The following is a 19,559-nucleotide window of genomic DNA, read 5'->3' as shown; positions in this document are numbered from 1 at the left end:
TCTCACAAGAGCACAGAGTCACGGATGATTTCAGACACACATGTACAACAGCACATCATCATACAGTTTCTCCAGGCCAGAAGCAGGAAAGCGAGAGGTCAAAATCAATGTCATATTTCATGCACAAAACACAGGGCTTTGATAATGACAAAATGAGACTTCATTTCTTGTGAAGAACATAAAGAGAGAGGTATTTGGTAGAATTAACCAATTAACCACATATTAAAAAAGGGTACTTGACAAACAGTATATGTTTAAACCTTTAACCTTTTATTCAACAATAAACATTTAGGTAAACATTTTTTGTGTTTCTATTTTAGTTAGTGTAACTGGGTAGTAACCATTTGCTTCAAGATTTCCACCATTTTTATTTTTGCAGTTCAATAAAACACACCCAATTTATTTATTTTTTTTGTAATTGAAACAAACAGTACTGGAAAATCTTTAATCGAAAAAAAAAATCATATTTAAATTTCTATAATTCAGTATTTCATGTTTAAACATTTAAAAAACTTACAAGCAATTTCAGAGTGAAAACTCTTCAGCAAATCTATATATTTCTTTTTTTTTTTTTTGACAATTTTTTCGGTACAAATCAAATGTTCCAGCATTTGCTCATCTGTTAAATTTGTAAAAATGCTGTTAATTGTAATACATAGAAATACAGTTAAAATGAAATATGAAATTGCAGGACACAGCAACTACCCATGAATCATGAAACAATGAGAAAAAAAAACAAAAAAAAAAACAAAACAAAAAACAGACCAACCAAACGCATATAAACATGAACTTCAAATCGATTTAATGAATTGTTTCGATTTCTTCACATTTCTAGTAAAGATAAAGCGATTACTTCTATTAAAAACAGTCTGATATGTTAACAAGTCATGACAAAATCTTCAAGCTTCCTTATCTTCAATATCTTATACAAAGAATATATTACAGGCATTAATATATTTATACCCTTCAGAATTTAGAACATTCAAAGAAAGAAAAAAAGAACAGAAAAAAAGAGAGACACAATATACAAGGTTAACAACAAAGTCTACAACGAACATGTCATGATCAAACAGAAGTTAGGCCAGTTGCAGTATTTTCAACCCAAAGCTCATTTAAAATCCCATCATCTGAGTTGAGATTTCAGGTGGAATCTGGGCTGTGGGTTTGCATACATTCGTCAGCGTTTTTCATTCAGAGCATGGTGCTTAGCATTTAGAAGAGAGAAAAAGTATCAGGCGAAGCGAGACAAAGACAAGTGTACAGGTAAGGCAAAATAGTGCAACATGTGTCCTGTTGCAGCCTGGGCGGAGCCTGCAGCGTGTGTAACACCTGGCCTCCATGACAACCAAGGTGGGTCTCTACAGGAACAGAGAGGGGCGGCAGGGCGTTGGCAGAAGAGAGAGAGAGAGAGAGAGAGAGAGAGAGAGAGAGAGAGAGAGAGAAGCACTGGCATGCTGCTGGTACGGTAAAGGGCACTCGGAGAGGCACGCGGGATCAGGGAAGCAGCTGGAAAAGAACTCCCATCCAGCATCTAATCAGACAGAACCAGCTCTCACAAAACGCAGACAATCTCATTCAATTTACTCCAGTGAAATGTAAGACTCGTCGGGAAAACATGCTGCTCTCCATGTAGGAAGTGTGGGATCAATTAAATGACGGCAGAAACCACAAAGAAAACACCAAAACTCTGAAAATCCGGACAGGTGTTACACAGGCACTGTGAACAGCTCCCTTCACAAGCAGCCAGTGCAGGCATCAGCTTCACCTGAGGCGCTGGAGGCTTTTCCTCCGTTTAGTCAGGAATAGTACGATGGCAGATATTTCTCCACATATATCTATATCTATACACACACAACATGAAACAAATATATATATATAATCAAATCAAATCCAAATAAAAGCAATGCACATCCAAATACAGAGGGAAGAACGGAACAAACATCGATCTACGGCATCTTCACCACTGAGTGAGTGCAAAAACATTGGAATGTTGGAGTAGATTTACATGACAGGAATGGGAGACGTTCAATTCTCAAATTAAGAAGCTCAACCTTCGTGCTACACCTCGACAGAATCACAAACAATGGGAGCCTTCTCGATTCAGCATGTTGCATAAATACGTTCCATAAAATAATCAAACGAATCACTTAAAAGTAAATCATAATAACAAAAGAAATCGTGATTTTATTGCAGTCTGTTGCACTTTAGGCATCACTCAGTACATTATGAAAGTAGTAAAAGAAGACTCTCTTTTTTTGATGATTCAAAAGTGCATCTCAGTGCTGGGACGAGTCTCTCCCACATGCATCAGTGATTGGGTTTTCAGTGTTTGACATGAAGAAAAGCTCAAAGAACTGGACAATGAGAGTATTAAAAACCAGCTAAAGCCTCAGGGTTTTTGAAATGTTTCCTATTATTCAGTTGCTACTCAGTCGTAAGGACATTTTTGGGACAATAATAGATCCGAATGCGTAAATCCAGTCCAAATGCAGCATTATTTAGAAAATTGCAATGAATTTCACATTTGAAGATTAACTTCAGCGTAATTGCAGTTTCTCTTTCTTCACGACAGGTGAAGCTACATAAGTTTGTGACAACAGTTGCATCTTTCACTGCTACTCGGCTTCAAAAAGGAAAAAAATGACAGGTGGAAAACATTACGGTCAAATGATACATTCATCCACAAAGTTTAAGGACAATGCAGTCTGACGGCCGGCGGAAGTGTTCAGTTAGAGGACTTGCTGATGGCGCTGGCTGAGCGGCGGAGCTTTCCGGAAACCCGGTTCTTAGAGGCGCGGGGTAAAGTGGGCGAGACCTGGTCGCTGGAGTCGTTGGCCGTCACAGTAACACCGAGGTCAGCACTCGTGCTGCAGCTGAGGGAACCTGGGAAGGGAGGACATATTACACGCAGAGTGAAGAATACGCTGAAATGACATCAATATGCTTGCTTTCAAACTGATAGCATGCCATTACTGAAGCAAGAAACCTCCTCTGATAGAGACGGATGTGAATGGAGATTGAGTAAATTAGCCCTCAACCATTTGACTTTTAATTGCAATAACTGTCATTCTACAAAGCAGTTCCACTTTGCTACAGTAAAAAAAAAAAAGACATGCAAAATTTTGGATTCTGCTGGCGATTTGAGATACTGGTACTCCAGAAAGCATCTAAATTAAACAAGCTTCCTGCTTTGTCAAGATGGCATCTGCTTGGCTATTTTCTTTCTTTCTTTTCTTTCTTTTTTCTTACGGGCATCTCAAGTTTCTGCGAGCAGATGGTGTGGGGAACATGCGCTCATTGGAGAGGACCTCCACTCCAGGGCTTCTTTGAAAGAGGGGGAGGAGAGCGGAGAACAACAGTCTCAGCATGTGAAAGGAGTCGGGGAGGAGTAAACGAGTGAGGGGTGCTGTCCGTTCCACACGTCCACAGAGAACATCTCAGGAGGACTCGGGATGCCAGCAGAGAGGATACACACTTACCCACAGGTGCCTCCTCTCTAATGCTGATTGAATTTCTACTATTTATAGATTCAAGAGATGACTGGCCGTCTTACGTTCCTACACTGAAGCTGAGCCGGGTGGAGAGCGTAAAGATCCAGAAGTGCTCGTCATCACAGTGATTGACAAACTACCTGATCATCAGATTTATTTTAAGCATGGTGAGGTGTGTGAATCAATCAAATCAAATCAATCAATCAATCAATCAATCAAGCAAAAAAAAAATGCATTGTGTTTATATATATATATATAAAACATAAATCTTTCGATTGAAATGAAAAAAAAAAAAAAAATCCCGTTTGGCCTTTATATGTGCACATGCATGTATATATATATATATATGTAAAGTAAGTGGCCCTCATTCCCATTGGCTCCCTGCAGCAATCCAAACAAAAGCATAAGTGACAAAGACATTTTCCAGTAGGGCAGGTGTTAGTGTCAGATGTGGCCTCAGGCAAACAGACACACACCATAGGACAAAGCAACAGGAGAAAAGAGGGGAAAAAGAGAGAATAAAGCAGAGACATGCAGGAGAGGAGGATTGCGACCCATTCATGCTGCTACTGTGTTACGATTACTCCGCTGGCGTCCATAATCAGAGCGCGCTCAGAACAGCCAGCCCCAATGCAGCTCTGCCTCTGTGTTCCTTAAAAAGCTCTGAGCAGACGCAGCTCATTAGTGGAAATAAAGAGGGAAGATGAGTAGACGAGCCGGGGAAAGGGGGAGGGGTCTCTGTGACAGAACGCAAGCTCCGTTCAGACCGAGACTCTTACCTTCCGTTACTGTACTGACACCTGTAACACACTTAATCTACAGAGGGAGAGAAGACAATAGAGCAACACGTAAGCTGCGCACCATCACGGGTGTGTGCGTGTGTGTGTGTGTGACAGAGAGAATGAGAACGCTGCTGAAAATATATGTGTTAGATGTAAATCCTGAGGGGTGAAGGAAGGACAACACAAAGAAAATGTCAAAATAACATACAGTGATCATGACAGACTGTGGCTGTAAAGACAAGCAGACGGTGAAACACATTTCTATTCACACTGGCCCACTTCACTTCTTCTTTGTGTTTTCTGAGAATGAAAGAACGTTTAACATGGGGAACACAACAGAAAAGCTGCAGGGTGCAAAACACACAAACTTGTGATTTAACAGCTCCTTTTCAAGAATGTGCATTAAACTTGTGTTACATAACTGAAATGACAAACCAGAGCACGAAGCTCTGTGTGAGGTTATTTCTGAACGAAGGTGACCGTTTCGTGCTGGAATAACGGTCACAATGATGCAAGGTGATGATATAAGTAACAAACATGATATTTTAGTTTTTGTATTAGTGAGAGTGTAAATGATATTTGTGAAGAGCTGCTGGCTTTCATACCTGTATGTTTAATGAAACTATCTACTATCTGTCTGCTATATTTCAGAAAAGCTTGTCTACCAACTATGAAATTAATCAAAAACATACTTTCAACTCAACTGACCAAACCCTGCATGGATACAACCATAATTTTCTATTCCCTCACACATACTGTAGCTGACCCTGACCTCAAAGCTCTGATCCAAAACCTAGTGAGCTGCCTACCTAGACAGCATATTAAGGCATCATACAGACATGCTTTTGACGCAAAGGCTGTTCCAAAAGATGGTCAGTAATATATTCTGTCATTAACGATTAACTACCATTCAAAAGTTTGGAATCTCTAAAATCGTTTTTTTTTTTTTTTTTTGGAAGGAAGAAGTCGTCGTCTCTAATGCTATATATGGATTTTTTTGATCAATTGAATGTATCCCTACTGAATTAAAAACAATAAAAAACAAATAAATAAATCTTTCCATTCAGCTTAGGATGCTATTTTGGAAAGTAGCTGCTTATTTGGTGGCAAACTCATGCCACGTTTACACTAGTGCATTTTAAAACTACTCCGGCGTTGTCGACCCTCGAAAACGGAGACTTTTGAAAATGCTGCTGGAACAATGGAATCTTTTTCACTGCACTGCATTCCACAAGTTGACATTTTTTTAAAAGAAACGTTCTGAAAAAAAGAGGAAATTCTACTACCACTTTTCCACCGTGGGCCGGTGCCGGAGCTGGAGCCCAACTGAGAACCGGGCCGTGCTTTTCCACTCAAAAAAAATCCTGGGACGGTGCCCAGATCCTGGTTCCTAACTGACCCGGAAACCTTGCTGGTTTTGAACAAGGAAATCTGTGATGTCAGTAGGCGGAGCTTCCACTAAAGATCGCAGTTTGAAAGGAGTCATTAAGCTTGTTCGAGATGCATCTGCGCTGTGCAGACTGATTGGCATATGAAATCAAAGTACCGCGAGAGCAATCGGAGTGGAATCGGCCAGTGGAAATGTGAGCCGGTTCTGAACGAGTGCCAGTCTTGACCGAGCACCGGCTCCAGCCTCAGTGGAAAAACGGTATATGTGCTCAATTCACTACCATAAAACGGAACATGCAGGGTGTACTGAAAAGAGGGAGAAAGAGAGACAGAGATAGAAACAGAGAAAGACAGGTTTGTGTAACAGAAGTGTGGGGCCACATGCCTAATGAAGGAAGCAGGCAGAAAAGTCTTACAGTCCAGCTTGGCCCAGAGGTAATCCATGTCCCAAACCATCCCTGGCCAACGCCTGCCTGCTGTCATGGGTGAGATGGTGATGAAACATGGAGAAGCATCATAGACTGTAACCCACAAAACAACTCAAGTCCTACTGGATGAGCTGGTGTTTTAAACGGGTCTGTCTGGCCTGTCCAATCTGTCATCATGAGTGAATCTATGGCTCTGTTCCAAAACCCAGTGAGCTGCCTTCTTGTACCTTCTTGTGTCTATATAAGAAGTTATCTCCTAAAACCACCTTGTTCTGAAGTCACTGCAATGGCTTCACTATGTCTCCACTGGAACCAGAACCTGTCCTTCATGTCAGATTGTAAAATAAGGAGAATGGGTGAATTATTAGGTATCCAATTTATTTTCAAAGGAAAACCATTAAAAACTGCCTTCCTATATAATTATTACAATATTAGTTTTGTTACAGCTGCAATTACATGTGATAGAAAAAAATAAGCTTGTAATCTTTAAAATATTTGATTTCAGTTGGATGTGGACAATAAAATGGTTCTGAAGTAAATCAACTAGAGAAAACGTGTGTGTGTGTGAACCAGTCAGAATCAACTATTCAATATAATTATTCTGTTGTAACTGCTGTCTAGCTACACAACTCTCTAGGGTTTGGAACAGAGCTTGAATTTCATGTATGTATACATAGAATGACTTCTTTCCAACCTAAGCCTGGATTTATGGGTAAATTATTAATTGAATTATTAATTGGTAAATAAATATTGAATTTGGAGTTGGTGGCACAAACAGAAGAAACAGAAAAAGAAAAGAAACAGGCATGACAACTGAGGTTAAGAACAAAAAAGAATGAAACTGAGAAAATAATTAGAACAAAAGAGACTGAGAGGCATACAAGAAAAAAGAGAACAACAATCTGGGGACGCAGTTTTGATGTGTTTGATGAAGGTACAAGAAAGCCAGAGAAATGGCGTTTGAAGTGTCTAATGGATGAGATTCTCATTCTCTCTGGGTTCAGCTGCTCCCTATGCAGTCAACAGAGGTCACCACAGCGATTTCAACACCTTTCTAGGAAATAAACGGGCGTCACTACAGAAATCAAAACGGTCAGAGCATCATTCTGCAAAATTATCCCAAAGAATGTATCCTGAAAAGTGCACTACATCTGCATTCAGGGATTGGGCAAATTTAGCATCCACTTGCAGAATAAAGTCCACATATTAAACAAAACAAGATTTACATAACAAAGAAAAGTACATAAACTCTGCATGCCCAACCAAACATATAGAACAGTTTTTGAAAAAATAAATAAATAAATAAATTTGGAATATTCCAATTCCACAGAATACTAAATAACACAGGCATGATTGTCATGATTGTAGTATGAGAAACAGTGTTATTATTGATATTTACAATTTAAATCATGAATAGAAACAGATAGAAACACATATATATATATATATATAAACATATATTAATAGCAGATATATTCACATAGCTAGAAACATGAGATAATGTGCTTGTTAATGTTTACTAAACTTATTAAACATCACCTAATGATTAACATAAATGACAATGCATACAAGTATCATTAAACTTTTAATTCATATGATCAGGTACTTTTTGAAAATCTACAATTGATTTTAACAGATGTTACTATTAGGGAACATGGTTCAATCTGTTTATATTTCATAAGTTTTTTCTTGAAAATGTTTTTTTTCTTCTGCTGATGTATGACTCAAGGAATACCCAGTTTAATGATAAAGTATACTAATAAAAGTGTTGAGGCAATAAAAACGTTTTGCACCCAGACTACAAAGTGTGTTACAAATGATGAATAGTTTCCACTTTAGATCGGGTACTGCAAAAACATTGATGTTTGTTAAGATGTGAAAACAGTAGGAGTCAACAAACGGAAACCAAATATATGGTCTTTACAGACTGTGATTATGAGTTAATTAATAATATGTTAACATGAATAGTTCAGTGAAATTACTGATTAAGCTCATTTTTTTCACAACATTTGTAAATGTAAAAAAGAGCATTAAAACAATCATACGTGAACAGAGCTTTAATGACATTAACAAGTAAGCTTGTAATTATTTTATAATTTCTGCTGAAGTCATTTGTAGATTTTTAAAAGTGCATGATGGTATGAATAGAAAGTTAAATGACATTTGTAAGAATTTTAATTTACATTAAATAATTATCTGTTATTCATTAGGTAATTTTTAATAAGTACATTAGTAAACATTACCAATCACATTATCTCATATCTCTAGCAATGTGAATATATATTAACCAATGATCTGTTAAGCATTTGTTAATGAAAGTTATTATAAAGTGTTACCAAATGTCATTACTTGAAATAAACATTAACTGAAATAAAATTGAATATTAAAATTAATTTCAGCTAACTGCCAAGGGAAGATTTCTTTCATTTCTGTCTGGCTGAAACTAGGCAGAAAATCCAGGCAGACTATAAAAACAAAAACATATAAAAATGACAAAAACACAACAAACGTGCTAAAATTCGAAAATTAAAACAGAAAAAAAAAAAAAAAAAAAAAAAAAAAAAAAAATATATATATATATATATATATATATATATATATATATATATATATATATATATATATAATTATTATTATTAACAAAAATTACAATATTATATCCATGAGAGTAAAATATGAAAAACTGGATTACTGGATAAAATAAATTTGTGAGATAGGACTCCCAACTAAATATTTTAGAACTAAGCATAAGTAAATAAAATTGATATTCATTACATACATTTCTAAGACTTTTTAATATTTGATGATTCCCTGACATTTCTAGGTCTAGAAATCACACAAACAAAAAATATTAACCTATAATTTCCACAAATGTCGAGACCCTGGTTCTTACAGTATTTTGCAGGTGTACTTTAAATAGAGTTTTGCCCACATCAATTTCTCCTCTCAGTTGTGTAACTCATTAAGCTTGTACTACAGTGCGTTTTCAGTTTGATACACTGTGCTTTCACAGTCGAAGGCTGTATTGATTTTATTTTGGCTGTTTTAAAATGAAACGCCTGAATGGTCAGGGCAGGTGCATTATCTACCCTCTACAGAGGCTGACGACACATTTGAAAAGTAGCTCTACCAGACAATCTATCTATTTTAGAGATTTCCCAATCTTATAAACAGCGAAAAAAGAGGAATGCATGGGTAAAATAAAAACAAAATACTTGCACTTTATTTTACTGTATGTGCACTTACTGTATACTTACAGTGTACTTAAAGTACTGTAAGGTACCTGGACTGGACTTGAACTAAACATGGTATAATGTTAGGTCTAGGGTTAGATTCTGGGTAAGTGCAGCGCTTACTACCCAACTGTTGCAATTACTATAGTAAGTACACAGTATGTACAGGGATATGCAGAACAGAAATGTAAAAATAAATTGCTACCCACAACATAAAGGAAAATAAAAGAGCAGTCACGGTGTCTCACCTGCACCTCCCGTTGGCCAGTAGCTGGGGGAAGGTGAGAAGACCTGGGCAGCAAAGTCCTCAAAGGTCATGTTCTCCTTGTGGTTCTGAATGATGGCCTCCAGGTAGAGAGCCCTCTCCTCATAACTGAGAGCCCGTCAAGGAAAATCACATCTATATAACACCAAATCATCACAGGCTTTGAAATTACCCAGCAACAACAAATGAAATAGCTTACCAAAATAATTTGGTTTCTATTGTGTGACTGTGACTTCAGAAGCACAAACACACAAATTAAATTACAATGCATAACATGTTATTTCAATATTTTTTAAATGTTTTTATAAGAAATCTCACCATTTATTTAAAGGTGCTGTATGTAAGTTTTTGACTCTACTAAAACATAAAAATGGCATAATATGTTTGCAGATATTTAAGAAACATGCCAAGTTAACATGTTTATCTGAAAAACAGTGCTACAGTCAGTTATTCTCCCTTGAAAATGTTGGCAGAAAACAGCGCATTTCATTTCATTAATCTCAAGTGCGGTCATTTCTGTTGATGTTGTCAATATGGCAACCTGCGTCTGAGGAGGAGGGGCCTGGTTGAAAAAAAAAACCCCTCTCCAATATTTTGAATTTGGACTGCAATACCTAGTTCAACCACTCGGTGTCAATCCTACACACAGCACCTTTAATCAAAATACTGCAAAAACTGCAATATTGTGAAAAATTATTAGAACATAAAATAGCCATTTTCTATTTGAATATATTTTAAAATCTAATTTAATTCTGTGCTGAAAAGCTGAGTTTTCAGTCTTCGGTGTCACATGATCTTCAGAAATCTATTATGCTGATTATTATCAATGTTGAAAACAGTTGTGATATATATATCTTTACTGTCACTTTTGATCAATTTAATTCAGTCTTGCTGAATAAAGGCTAATCAACAAAAGTTAATAAAGAAAAATTGTAATGAGCTTAAACTTGTAGGTATTGGTGACAGTATATGCTTTTAATGCATGCAAACAGCAGTGTGAATTTACTGCTCATCATCTCCTTCTGTGTTCCATCTTTTTACCTTGTATAGGCAGCTAAAATAATTAGGGGAAATAAATTAAAAGGAGATGTAGTAGAAGACTACAGACAGGGAAAACTACAGAGAGAAGAAAAAAAAAGTTTATTCCGGTTCGCTTTAATTAAAGTTTTGCTTTAGGCTCCGGCACATTCCAGTTTGCATTTCAGAGCAAACAAAAACTTCATGCAATAGGCTGGGCACTATAGCAGATGAAACAAATCAGATCTTCCAGCAGACTCCTGAAGCCATTTGCACTGGAGTCATTACACACATGGTGAGCGTAGCCTGTTCAGTTACAGCTACAGTCTGTTAACCGTCCAAACAAATGCACGAGCAGGTGTTTCTGCCTTGATGCTCACAAACACACCAAACCAAGCCTGCCAATCACTCAAGAACTAGTACACATATACAATCTGTGTGTACTGCTGTATTCATATGTAGCTTGTGTGTGTGTGCACGCTATAATGTCTAATGAATAGGTTGTGGAGTGGAGGCAGGGGCGTTTCAGGGCCACATGCCTGCCTGCTGAAATTCTGGAGGGCCCCACTGATGCCATTCCCATCTCATTAGGGAGGCTGCTTATTCCGCCAGGCGCTAGGCTGTTGCCAAGGCCTTTGCACTCCATCATGACCACGCTGGCTGCATCACCACTCTGTGTTCGAATGAGCCAGTGTGTGTGTGTGTGTGTGTGAGCCACGTGTCGGCGCAGCAGGGGCTGAGGCAACCGTGACAAATTGTTGAAAAGGTCCGTCTGAACCCAGCACTGACGAGCACCTGAGCCTGAGGGCTGCACACAAGGAGAGAGCAATCTGCTTCACTTCTGCATGCTTTTCTACTAAAAACACGCAGCAGAAAGGGAGGGGGCACACTTATCTGGAAGAAAAACTTTATGCACATTAGTCTGAAAATAAAACTGGCCATTCCTGCAATCAAAATGACCAGCAACAGACAGCACACTGTGTTCTGAATGCATACAAACAAGTCTGATTGCACTTGCTCAGAGCTACTGTGGAAACATGGACAGCATTATGGTAAAGAGTTCTTATGGCTCACCAGGAATGAAAACTAAAGATGGAAGTGTTAGAGAAATAACAGAAAAAACTAATTGCAGACAATGCAAAGGGAACAAAAGAAAAGTGTATGTGCATGAACTAGAAGAGAGGAAGAGAAAGAGAGGGATGAGAATAAGGGATAATAAGCCTGATCCCACAAGGTCAACAGAGCCATATGGCGTTCCATTATCAGAGATGCAGATGACTTGAGCGTGGCTCAGCTATTGAGATTCCTAAAACAAATATTGACCTCAGCCGGAGTCACCGCTGCCATCGGCCAACCTGCACTCCCACTTCCTGAGGATGAAAAAAAATCCTATCCTCTCATCTACTGAACAAACTTATGCAGCAGTCACAGCACATTACGTATCGTACATTCATCTGCGCCTAAACAATGTTTGTGGCTTCGCATTAATTCTGGCACACCTCTGATTTTCGTGATACTGCGTAGACAGTATCGGCAGCTGTTTACATAAAGATGTGGGAATGGCTCTTTAGTGAACATCATAATAAGAAAAAGGCGTAGACAATTATGCATCAGGAGTCAAAACAATCAAGAAACTTAATTTATGATTTGTCATCACTGCCCAACATCTCATCTCTGTCTTGGGTTTCTGTAATTGTTGCGGCACAGGTTGTTCTGTTGAATGCGTGAGGTGTGCTGGATGACGGTGGTGTGCATTAATTCAATAAAGCAGAGAACAGGCTCCACATGCCATCCGAGTGCTCGTCTCTGTCGGAAGCAGGGGGAACAGAACATACAGGAAATATGCTGAATGTTTGCACGGACAGAGTTCGCTTGGATAACACCATTCCAGAATGCTAGCACTCAGAGAAAAAACAAACACAAGACATTTCTGTTTTTTAAGCAGATGAGCGAGAACCTACAAAACTTGGAGATGAAAAGAAAACTTTCTAAAGTTTAGGGATTTCCCAAAGTGACTGTAATTTAAGTCACCCTTTCAGCACCTGCGATGGGAAGTTCTCCAGTCAAATGGAAACGAAGCATAGTGGGAATTTCCGAAAGCATTAATTGCAAGAACACAACTCCCAAAGGTTCGTGCACCCAAAACATCTACACAGAATGTTCTAGAAAGCGCTGGAGAGAGGGATGTGGTGTCAAAAGGGCAAATTTAACGTCCCCTGCCATGTAAAATAATGTGATGACCTCATTCGAGCACAGGTCAGATTAAAGAAAGGGGAAAAAAGTGTGTAAACAAATAATACAATAGCGCTGTTACAACAGAGAGGGAAAAACAGATTAAGCAAATCCACTTTGGAGGAAAAACGTCCTCTAAGCATTTTGCGGAGGGGTTTTAACAGATAATGCTCTTTTTCCACTCTTTTGGAGGCCACTTTGCCACCCCACGGTGCACCAGGTGACAAAGGCGAGGCATTAAAGGCTGTCGAGAGCAGAAGCCCAGGGGACACACTGTATTCAGGAACAGTCCAAAACAATCTATTCAACTGGGTCTTCAACCAGAACACAGTCGACTGTTTTGTACAAATTACTACAGCAAAATCAACAAAGGATTGGATTCAAATACGAATCTGAATGATCACTTAGTGCTGTGCGATATGCATCGTCTACAATAATATCGTAATTACTGTTTTAACAATGACGAAGCTGACATTATCAAGTATGTTGCTCACTTTGTTTTGCTGCATGATGTGGCCTAGTATAATGCAGTTAGAATGATCCCAAAATTCAATATATGTGGCCAGAAAAGCCCCAGTATGAGTTTTTGTCTCATATTTATATCATAGGGTTAAGTAGTATTACGAGGAAGGGTGCTGTTTTCTTTCCAAATATCAGTAAGGCTATAAATGTGATTGATTACATGGTTAAAATTGTAAGTTATATCGCTAGACTCAACGAAAATAGTCAAAAACAAAGCCACAGCAGAACTGTTGTGCGTCTCTGAGCCATGTTGCGTTACTGAATGAATCAGTGTTTTTGAACTAACTGGTTGAGTGAATAATTCAGTGATTTATACTTAAAGATGGCAGTCTCTTCCTTTGTTCCTGAATGAATCAGCCATTTAAATCAATCGGTTAAATGAATAACTCTCATCATACACACATATTGCCAGTTTTAGTGTTAAGTATCATTTCATTTCTTATTTCATATTTCAATATTCATTTTTAAAAACACTCATATTTATTGCTTAAATGTAAGTTTGTTATAAAATAGAATGCATACATCCAAGTACAGTAGATTATAGAAACATGCCATTATAAAGGTAAAATGCCCTAAAATCAATTTAAGAGGGAGAAAAAAAAGTGCTGAGAATGAAAAACTTCACAGAAAAAACAGCCAAGATTCCAGCACAAAAATACACTCGGTAAAATATTGTCTAATTATTGATATTGACAAATACTAGAAAATATTGAGAGATCGTTTTTGTTGCACAACCTACACATAAGTGATTATTTGAAGTGAGCTAAAACAGATCCATTCGTTTATATCACCCAACCTCTACTAAATTAGCTGTCATGAAATGATCATTTTTCTGATGTGTGTGAGTGGGTGATACAGCGAGATGAAGAGTATGTGTGCTGTTGTCCAGATGGCAAGGGGAGGCCAGTGGGGAATTGAGAGGTCAAGCACTTTGGCAGATCAAAGCCAAGGTCAGGTGGCAGTAGTGTGGCCATGTTCAAGGTGCACAGGGCCTCAGATGGCTTCTCATTAGCAGTCAGCTCAGGGGCCAGACCCCTGGGACCACCTTCTGAACACAACCCACCCAGAAACCCCTCCCCTCTGTCCACACACATAACAAAAGATCTCACCCCCAGGACACCTCAGCCTGGATATAATGGCGCTGACTCAGTTTGACAATACGCAGAAATCTGTCATTAACATTCATGGAGATAAGGAAGTAGCAGATGACGCAGGGTAACAGCAAAGTACCCGTGGTTAAGATTACATCATGAAATATGACAAAATCAGAGAGTCAGAGTAGACACCATTTGTAGGGTGACGTGAAAGAAAGCAAAGCCTTACATTTTTTTTTTTAAAAGAACATTTTTTTAATTTTTTTTTCTAAAGAAGAAAATTACTTTGGGTGCTTCTGAATGTAAGATGGTTCTTGCCAAAGACACACAAGTTGAAACTTTTTTTACATTTTTTTTTTTAAATTTAAATCTTCACAGCACTTTGATCAAATGGAACAGGCTTGTGACAGAACACAGATGGACATACTATCCCAGAGGCCTGAGGAAGAGGAGGTGGTGTACAGCTAGAGCTGATGAAGTTGTGTTTAGTGTTTTATTAGCATCGCAGGGGTCAATTAGCAAACATAGGCTTGAGGCCTTGCGCTGCTGTGTCTGGATAAGCTGAAGAAAGGTGAGGTCTGATCAGAGATGGAGGCTGTAAATGAAACACTGGGGCTTTCGCACCGCTTTAGTTCCAGAACTAAATGTACAGTAATAAAGTACTTGGACAGTTTTGCACGAACTAGGGTTGCATTCGTACCAAGTGTGTGTACTAGGACATGACGTAAGCCAGTCGACCGCGAATGTCTAATCAATGTCTACTTATGTCATAGGTAGCACCAGTTGTGCTGGTTAGACCCTGCTCCGGAGTAGGAGCTAATCTGTGTCTAGAAAAATGCGGTCCGGTACTAAAATCGCACCCTGTTCCTGCAGTGCGAAAACACCAAAAAGTAGGTAGTTCCACAATTAGTTCTGGTACTATGAAAAGGTTCCTGCGGTGCGAAAGGCCCTATAAGGAGCCTCTGGAGTTCTAGCTTGATGACGGGTCACTGTGCTAAGCTTCTGCATTTAACTGCAACAGTCACAATGTTGTGTACCCTCCTGGCTTAACATTATAGGAATGTTCTGGATTCTGTTTGTAAAAAAAAAATGCAAAAAGGCACTGGAAGTTCATGGAGCAAGGCACTCACTAGGACAAACTAAAACAAGCTGTTTTAAAAGCATACTAACATGAGACTAGTGTGATGGAAAATCACTAACCAACATTGTTACATTACCATTCAAAAGTTTGGGACAAGAAAGATCTATATTTAAAAGAAAGTAATAATGTTATTCAGCAAGGACACATTCAATTAATCAAAAGTGATGATAAAGTCATTTATGGTTAAAAAAAAAAGGTTTCCATTTCAGATGTTCTTCTTTTGAACTTTCTGTTCACAATTGTTTCCACAAAAATAAGCAGCAGCACAACTGTTTTCAACATTGATAAAAATCAGAAATGTTTCTTGAGCAGCAAATCAGCATATGAGAATCATTTCTGAAGATCATGTGACACTGAAGACTGGAGTAATAATGCTGAAAATTCAGCTTTGCTTTGTCATCAAGGAATAAATTACATTTTAAAATATATTAAAATCGAAAACATTTATTTTAAATTGTCATATTAGTATTACAATATTACTGTTTTAACTGTATTTTTGATCAAATAAATACAGCCTTAGGGAGCAGAAGAGACTTCTCTGAAAAGCACAAAAAGCTTATTGACCCCAAACTACTGAACAGTAGTGAATAAGCAACTCTGTCATAACCATGCAAAGTTGGAGGTCAAAAACTGACAACTTTCACATAATACACACAAGGCTTCCAAGAGACGCAACTATCTATAAAACACTGCTCATTCACCCACCATTAATAAAATGACTTCGAAAACTTCAAAGTATTTCTGTATAGAAGAATTTACAAATTACAAACGTAGGAATGCCCACAAACTTTCATTGTATCTGCACTTCTGTAATCATGACAGAATTTTTTGGCTTTGCTTTGTGTTTTTACAAACTGAGTCAACATTACTTTAAATCCAGAAAATTCCATTTTATGCCATATTTAATGAATAAAACAAATTATTAACAAAAAACACAAGAAAAGAAAAAAGGTACTTTGTACTTCAAACAGTATAATATTTTACTAAAAAGTGACTGCTCAGCGTTCAGCATAGATCTTCCTCATTACACTGCTATTAGAATGTTGTTTTAATTAACCTCTATGTAGACAGAAATGATGGACAGGAACTTTTAAGGACAGACATTTAGAGTTTAAAGAGCAAATGTAAATTTCCGTCATCTCACCGCTGTCACTATCAAGACACGGCAAAGGTTAACAATACCTTTCTGCTCGGCCCTCTCTTATTTGGCCTCTGAATGGGCTCTTGTGAAAGGACGGAGAAGTTGAAGAACTGGAGAGTGACCATGCATGCTCAACCTCCACTCCAGCCAAGCACCAGCCATTAACCTCCACCAATCACATTGACCTTGCCGTCTAGCCGAGGAAGAGGATAATTGGCTGGTTTTGAAAAAAAGGCCCCGCTGCTTTTAGGATATTGTCCGAGCGAGTGTACTGCTGACATTCTCTGTCTGTGAATGGAATGTTCTGCATACAGATGCCTTTCTGCATTTCTGCTGCACTTTTGCTCTAATTAGGCGCTGACACCATCAGTCAGATCAAACAGACGGCAGGGCCTGACTCATTTCCACAGCTACGCTCTTGATTACATAGTATCACCACCACAGACTGATATTGTGTTATGCTGAGAGGGGCTTGATCTTGTGTTTTCCGCAGAATTTCGTGCAAGTAGGTTGTCCCCTTTGTTCGGCAGTCTGAAGAACAGCTAGTAGACTGATTTCTCCGTGGTTGGTTTTTGAGGAAACAGTGTTTTCAAGGTGAATGTTGAGGTTTGCTGACATTTTGCTGCAGAAGTCCTGTTGTGTTTAGAAATAATCCCTTTTAGTGATCGACAGTCCCTATCATTCACTTAAAGTTTTTGCACGCTATTCTTCTTTGTGTTCGCAGTCATAATCGTAAAGACGCTCCTGAGTGCTTGTACTAAACACTGCTGAACACAACACTGAGATACAAACAAGAGAATATAGACAAGGAAAAGATAATCACAGAATTATTATTATTTTATACTGTAGCCTGCACAAATTATATTAACCCTGTTATAAAATACCCATTTTTTGGCGGGGTTCCACTGGTAAAATTTGCATTCCAGGAGCTAAATATCATGTTAGGGGCACTTCAACCCACGGCAACAATGTTAAAGTAGCCCAAGAGAAAACCGCATACTTGGCAACACTGCTGCTGGTGTGATATCGCTTATCATATGATATGAATATGAGACACAAACTTTTTTGCCCCAATATCTTGAATTTTAATGCATAACTGCTTTAATCATATTTGTTAACAGGCAACTGTATGAAATGTAAGATGATGTACAGGTCTGGGGGTGGGGCCAGTGCGTTAAAATGCGTAAAAATATTTTAATCGCGTTATTTTTTCATAACTAATTAATTAAGTGAACTCGTTAAACTGACAGACTAAATATATATATATATATATATATATATATATATATATATATATATATATATATATATAATATATATATATATATATATATATATGCATATATACATATATATAAATGCCTTGCTACATGTACTGCGTTAGGCTAACCAACGGCCCAGCCACAAAAGTTCAAATGTTTCACCGCAACTGAAGATCTTGGATAAAAAACATTCCACATACACATGCAACTCCCGTACTACTCTCCACTGGAAATGCATGACTTGCAGTATTTAAAGAAGTACACTGAGCCCTAAAAGTGAACTCAAAACAGACTCTAAATGCTCCGCCAATGAAAGAAGTGAAGAATCGCTTCTGTAACTAATGAACCATTTATGAGGGCTTTTATGGGATGGAAAAAAAGTGTGTCGAAAGCACATCTGAGAAGAGCTAGCAGCAAGAGATGCACCAATAAAAATGGACTCACAAATGGACTTGAAGCCAGTTACCGTCAGCTCTAGTGCCCATGGGATAGCAGGTGTTGATTGGTGGCTTTCTGTGGCACATAAATAAACATACCTTCACTCAACTTAACGGACGCACGAAGCAAAGCACGTCTTGGTGGAAAAGCCCAGAGGAGGTGTGAGGTGATTATGGGATGGATGGGGGAGAGAAAGAGAGCAAGAACTCCGGAGGGATGAGTGAAAAAATGCTGCTGATGTGCTTGTCATTAGCTCAAGGCCCTGGCGTCTCATTAGTCAGCTTGTTCTCAGAAAGAGATCAACAGCGCCAGAGCGAGCTAGAGAGAGAGAGAGAGAGAGAGAGAGAGAGAGAGAGAGATGACAAACTACAACAAACAAGGGTGGGGAAGCATCAGAAAGCACCTCTTGTCTTTCATTTAGTAATGTCAGCTTCTGAAGGATATATGTGAGTGTGTGTGTGTGTGTGCGTGGGTGTGTGTGTGCACGCATCTTCCACTTTAACGAGAGGCTAATTAACCCAGAGCCCAGAGCTGAGGGGACAGGAAGGGGAGTTGAGACAGGTTAATTGAACCTCCAGGGAGACGTACACACCCTCCACATCTCACCTCTCCAGCATCCATCTCAGTATGAGATGCAGCGACGTAGAATTACGAGTGTGACATCACTGCCCATGCAGATTCCCACATAGAGCTGCCAGGCCGGACGAATCTAAGCACAGATTTATGACGGGTCTAAATCAAACGTCTACGGTTTCTCTGCACTACCCGAGCGTGACACACAAAGGCTCCTCTGCCTACGGCGCTCAAAGTATTGATCCGATCTACGGGTCAAAGGAAAGGGCTTGTCGGCATTAAGTGAGAATGTAGAGAGGTTAACAGGTCACACCGTACTGAAAGATCCGGCGCGGTGATACAGGTGGCACTCATGTTATAGATCACAGGGGAGTTGTTCATTAAGGGGAGCTGTATGTGACTCAGCAGTATTCCACTGAGAAGACGCCGATCCAGTCTGTCTTTTTTTGTATAACTGACCTAAAAAATAATGTGTATCCCATTTATATATATATATATATTAGGGGTGGAATGGTTCAACTTACGGTTCGGTTTGCATCACGGTTTTAGAA

At 38.6% G+C, this 19,559-nt stretch overlaps 1 protein-coding gene across 1 annotated transcript in view; it reads right to left on the bottom strand.

The window, feature by feature from the left end:
- Positions 1–777: 777 nt before the first annotated feature.
- The window catches only part of LOC109108381 (ral GTPase-activating protein subunit alpha-2-like), a 230,076-nt gene continuing 211,294 nt past the window's right edge, over positions 778–19,559 (bottom strand). Inside the window, 2 exon segments of the mRNA XM_042774578.1 lie at positions 778–2,883; positions 9,572–9,696. Coding sequence (XP_042630512.1) covers positions 2,726–2,883; positions 9,572–9,696 — 283 coding nt within the window. The 3' untranslated portion in view covers positions 778–2,725.

The sequence above is a fragment of the Cyprinus carpio genome, chromosome A17 (genome assembly GCF_018340385.1).
Source record: "Cyprinus carpio isolate SPL01 chromosome A17, ASM1834038v1, whole genome shotgun sequence".
In the NCBI taxonomy this organism is placed as follows: Eukaryota; Metazoa; Chordata; class Actinopteri; order Cypriniformes; family Cyprinidae; genus Cyprinus; species Cyprinus carpio.
Note: the sequence above shows the minus strand (reverse complement) of the source record. Positions and strands in the feature narration are given on the sequence as shown.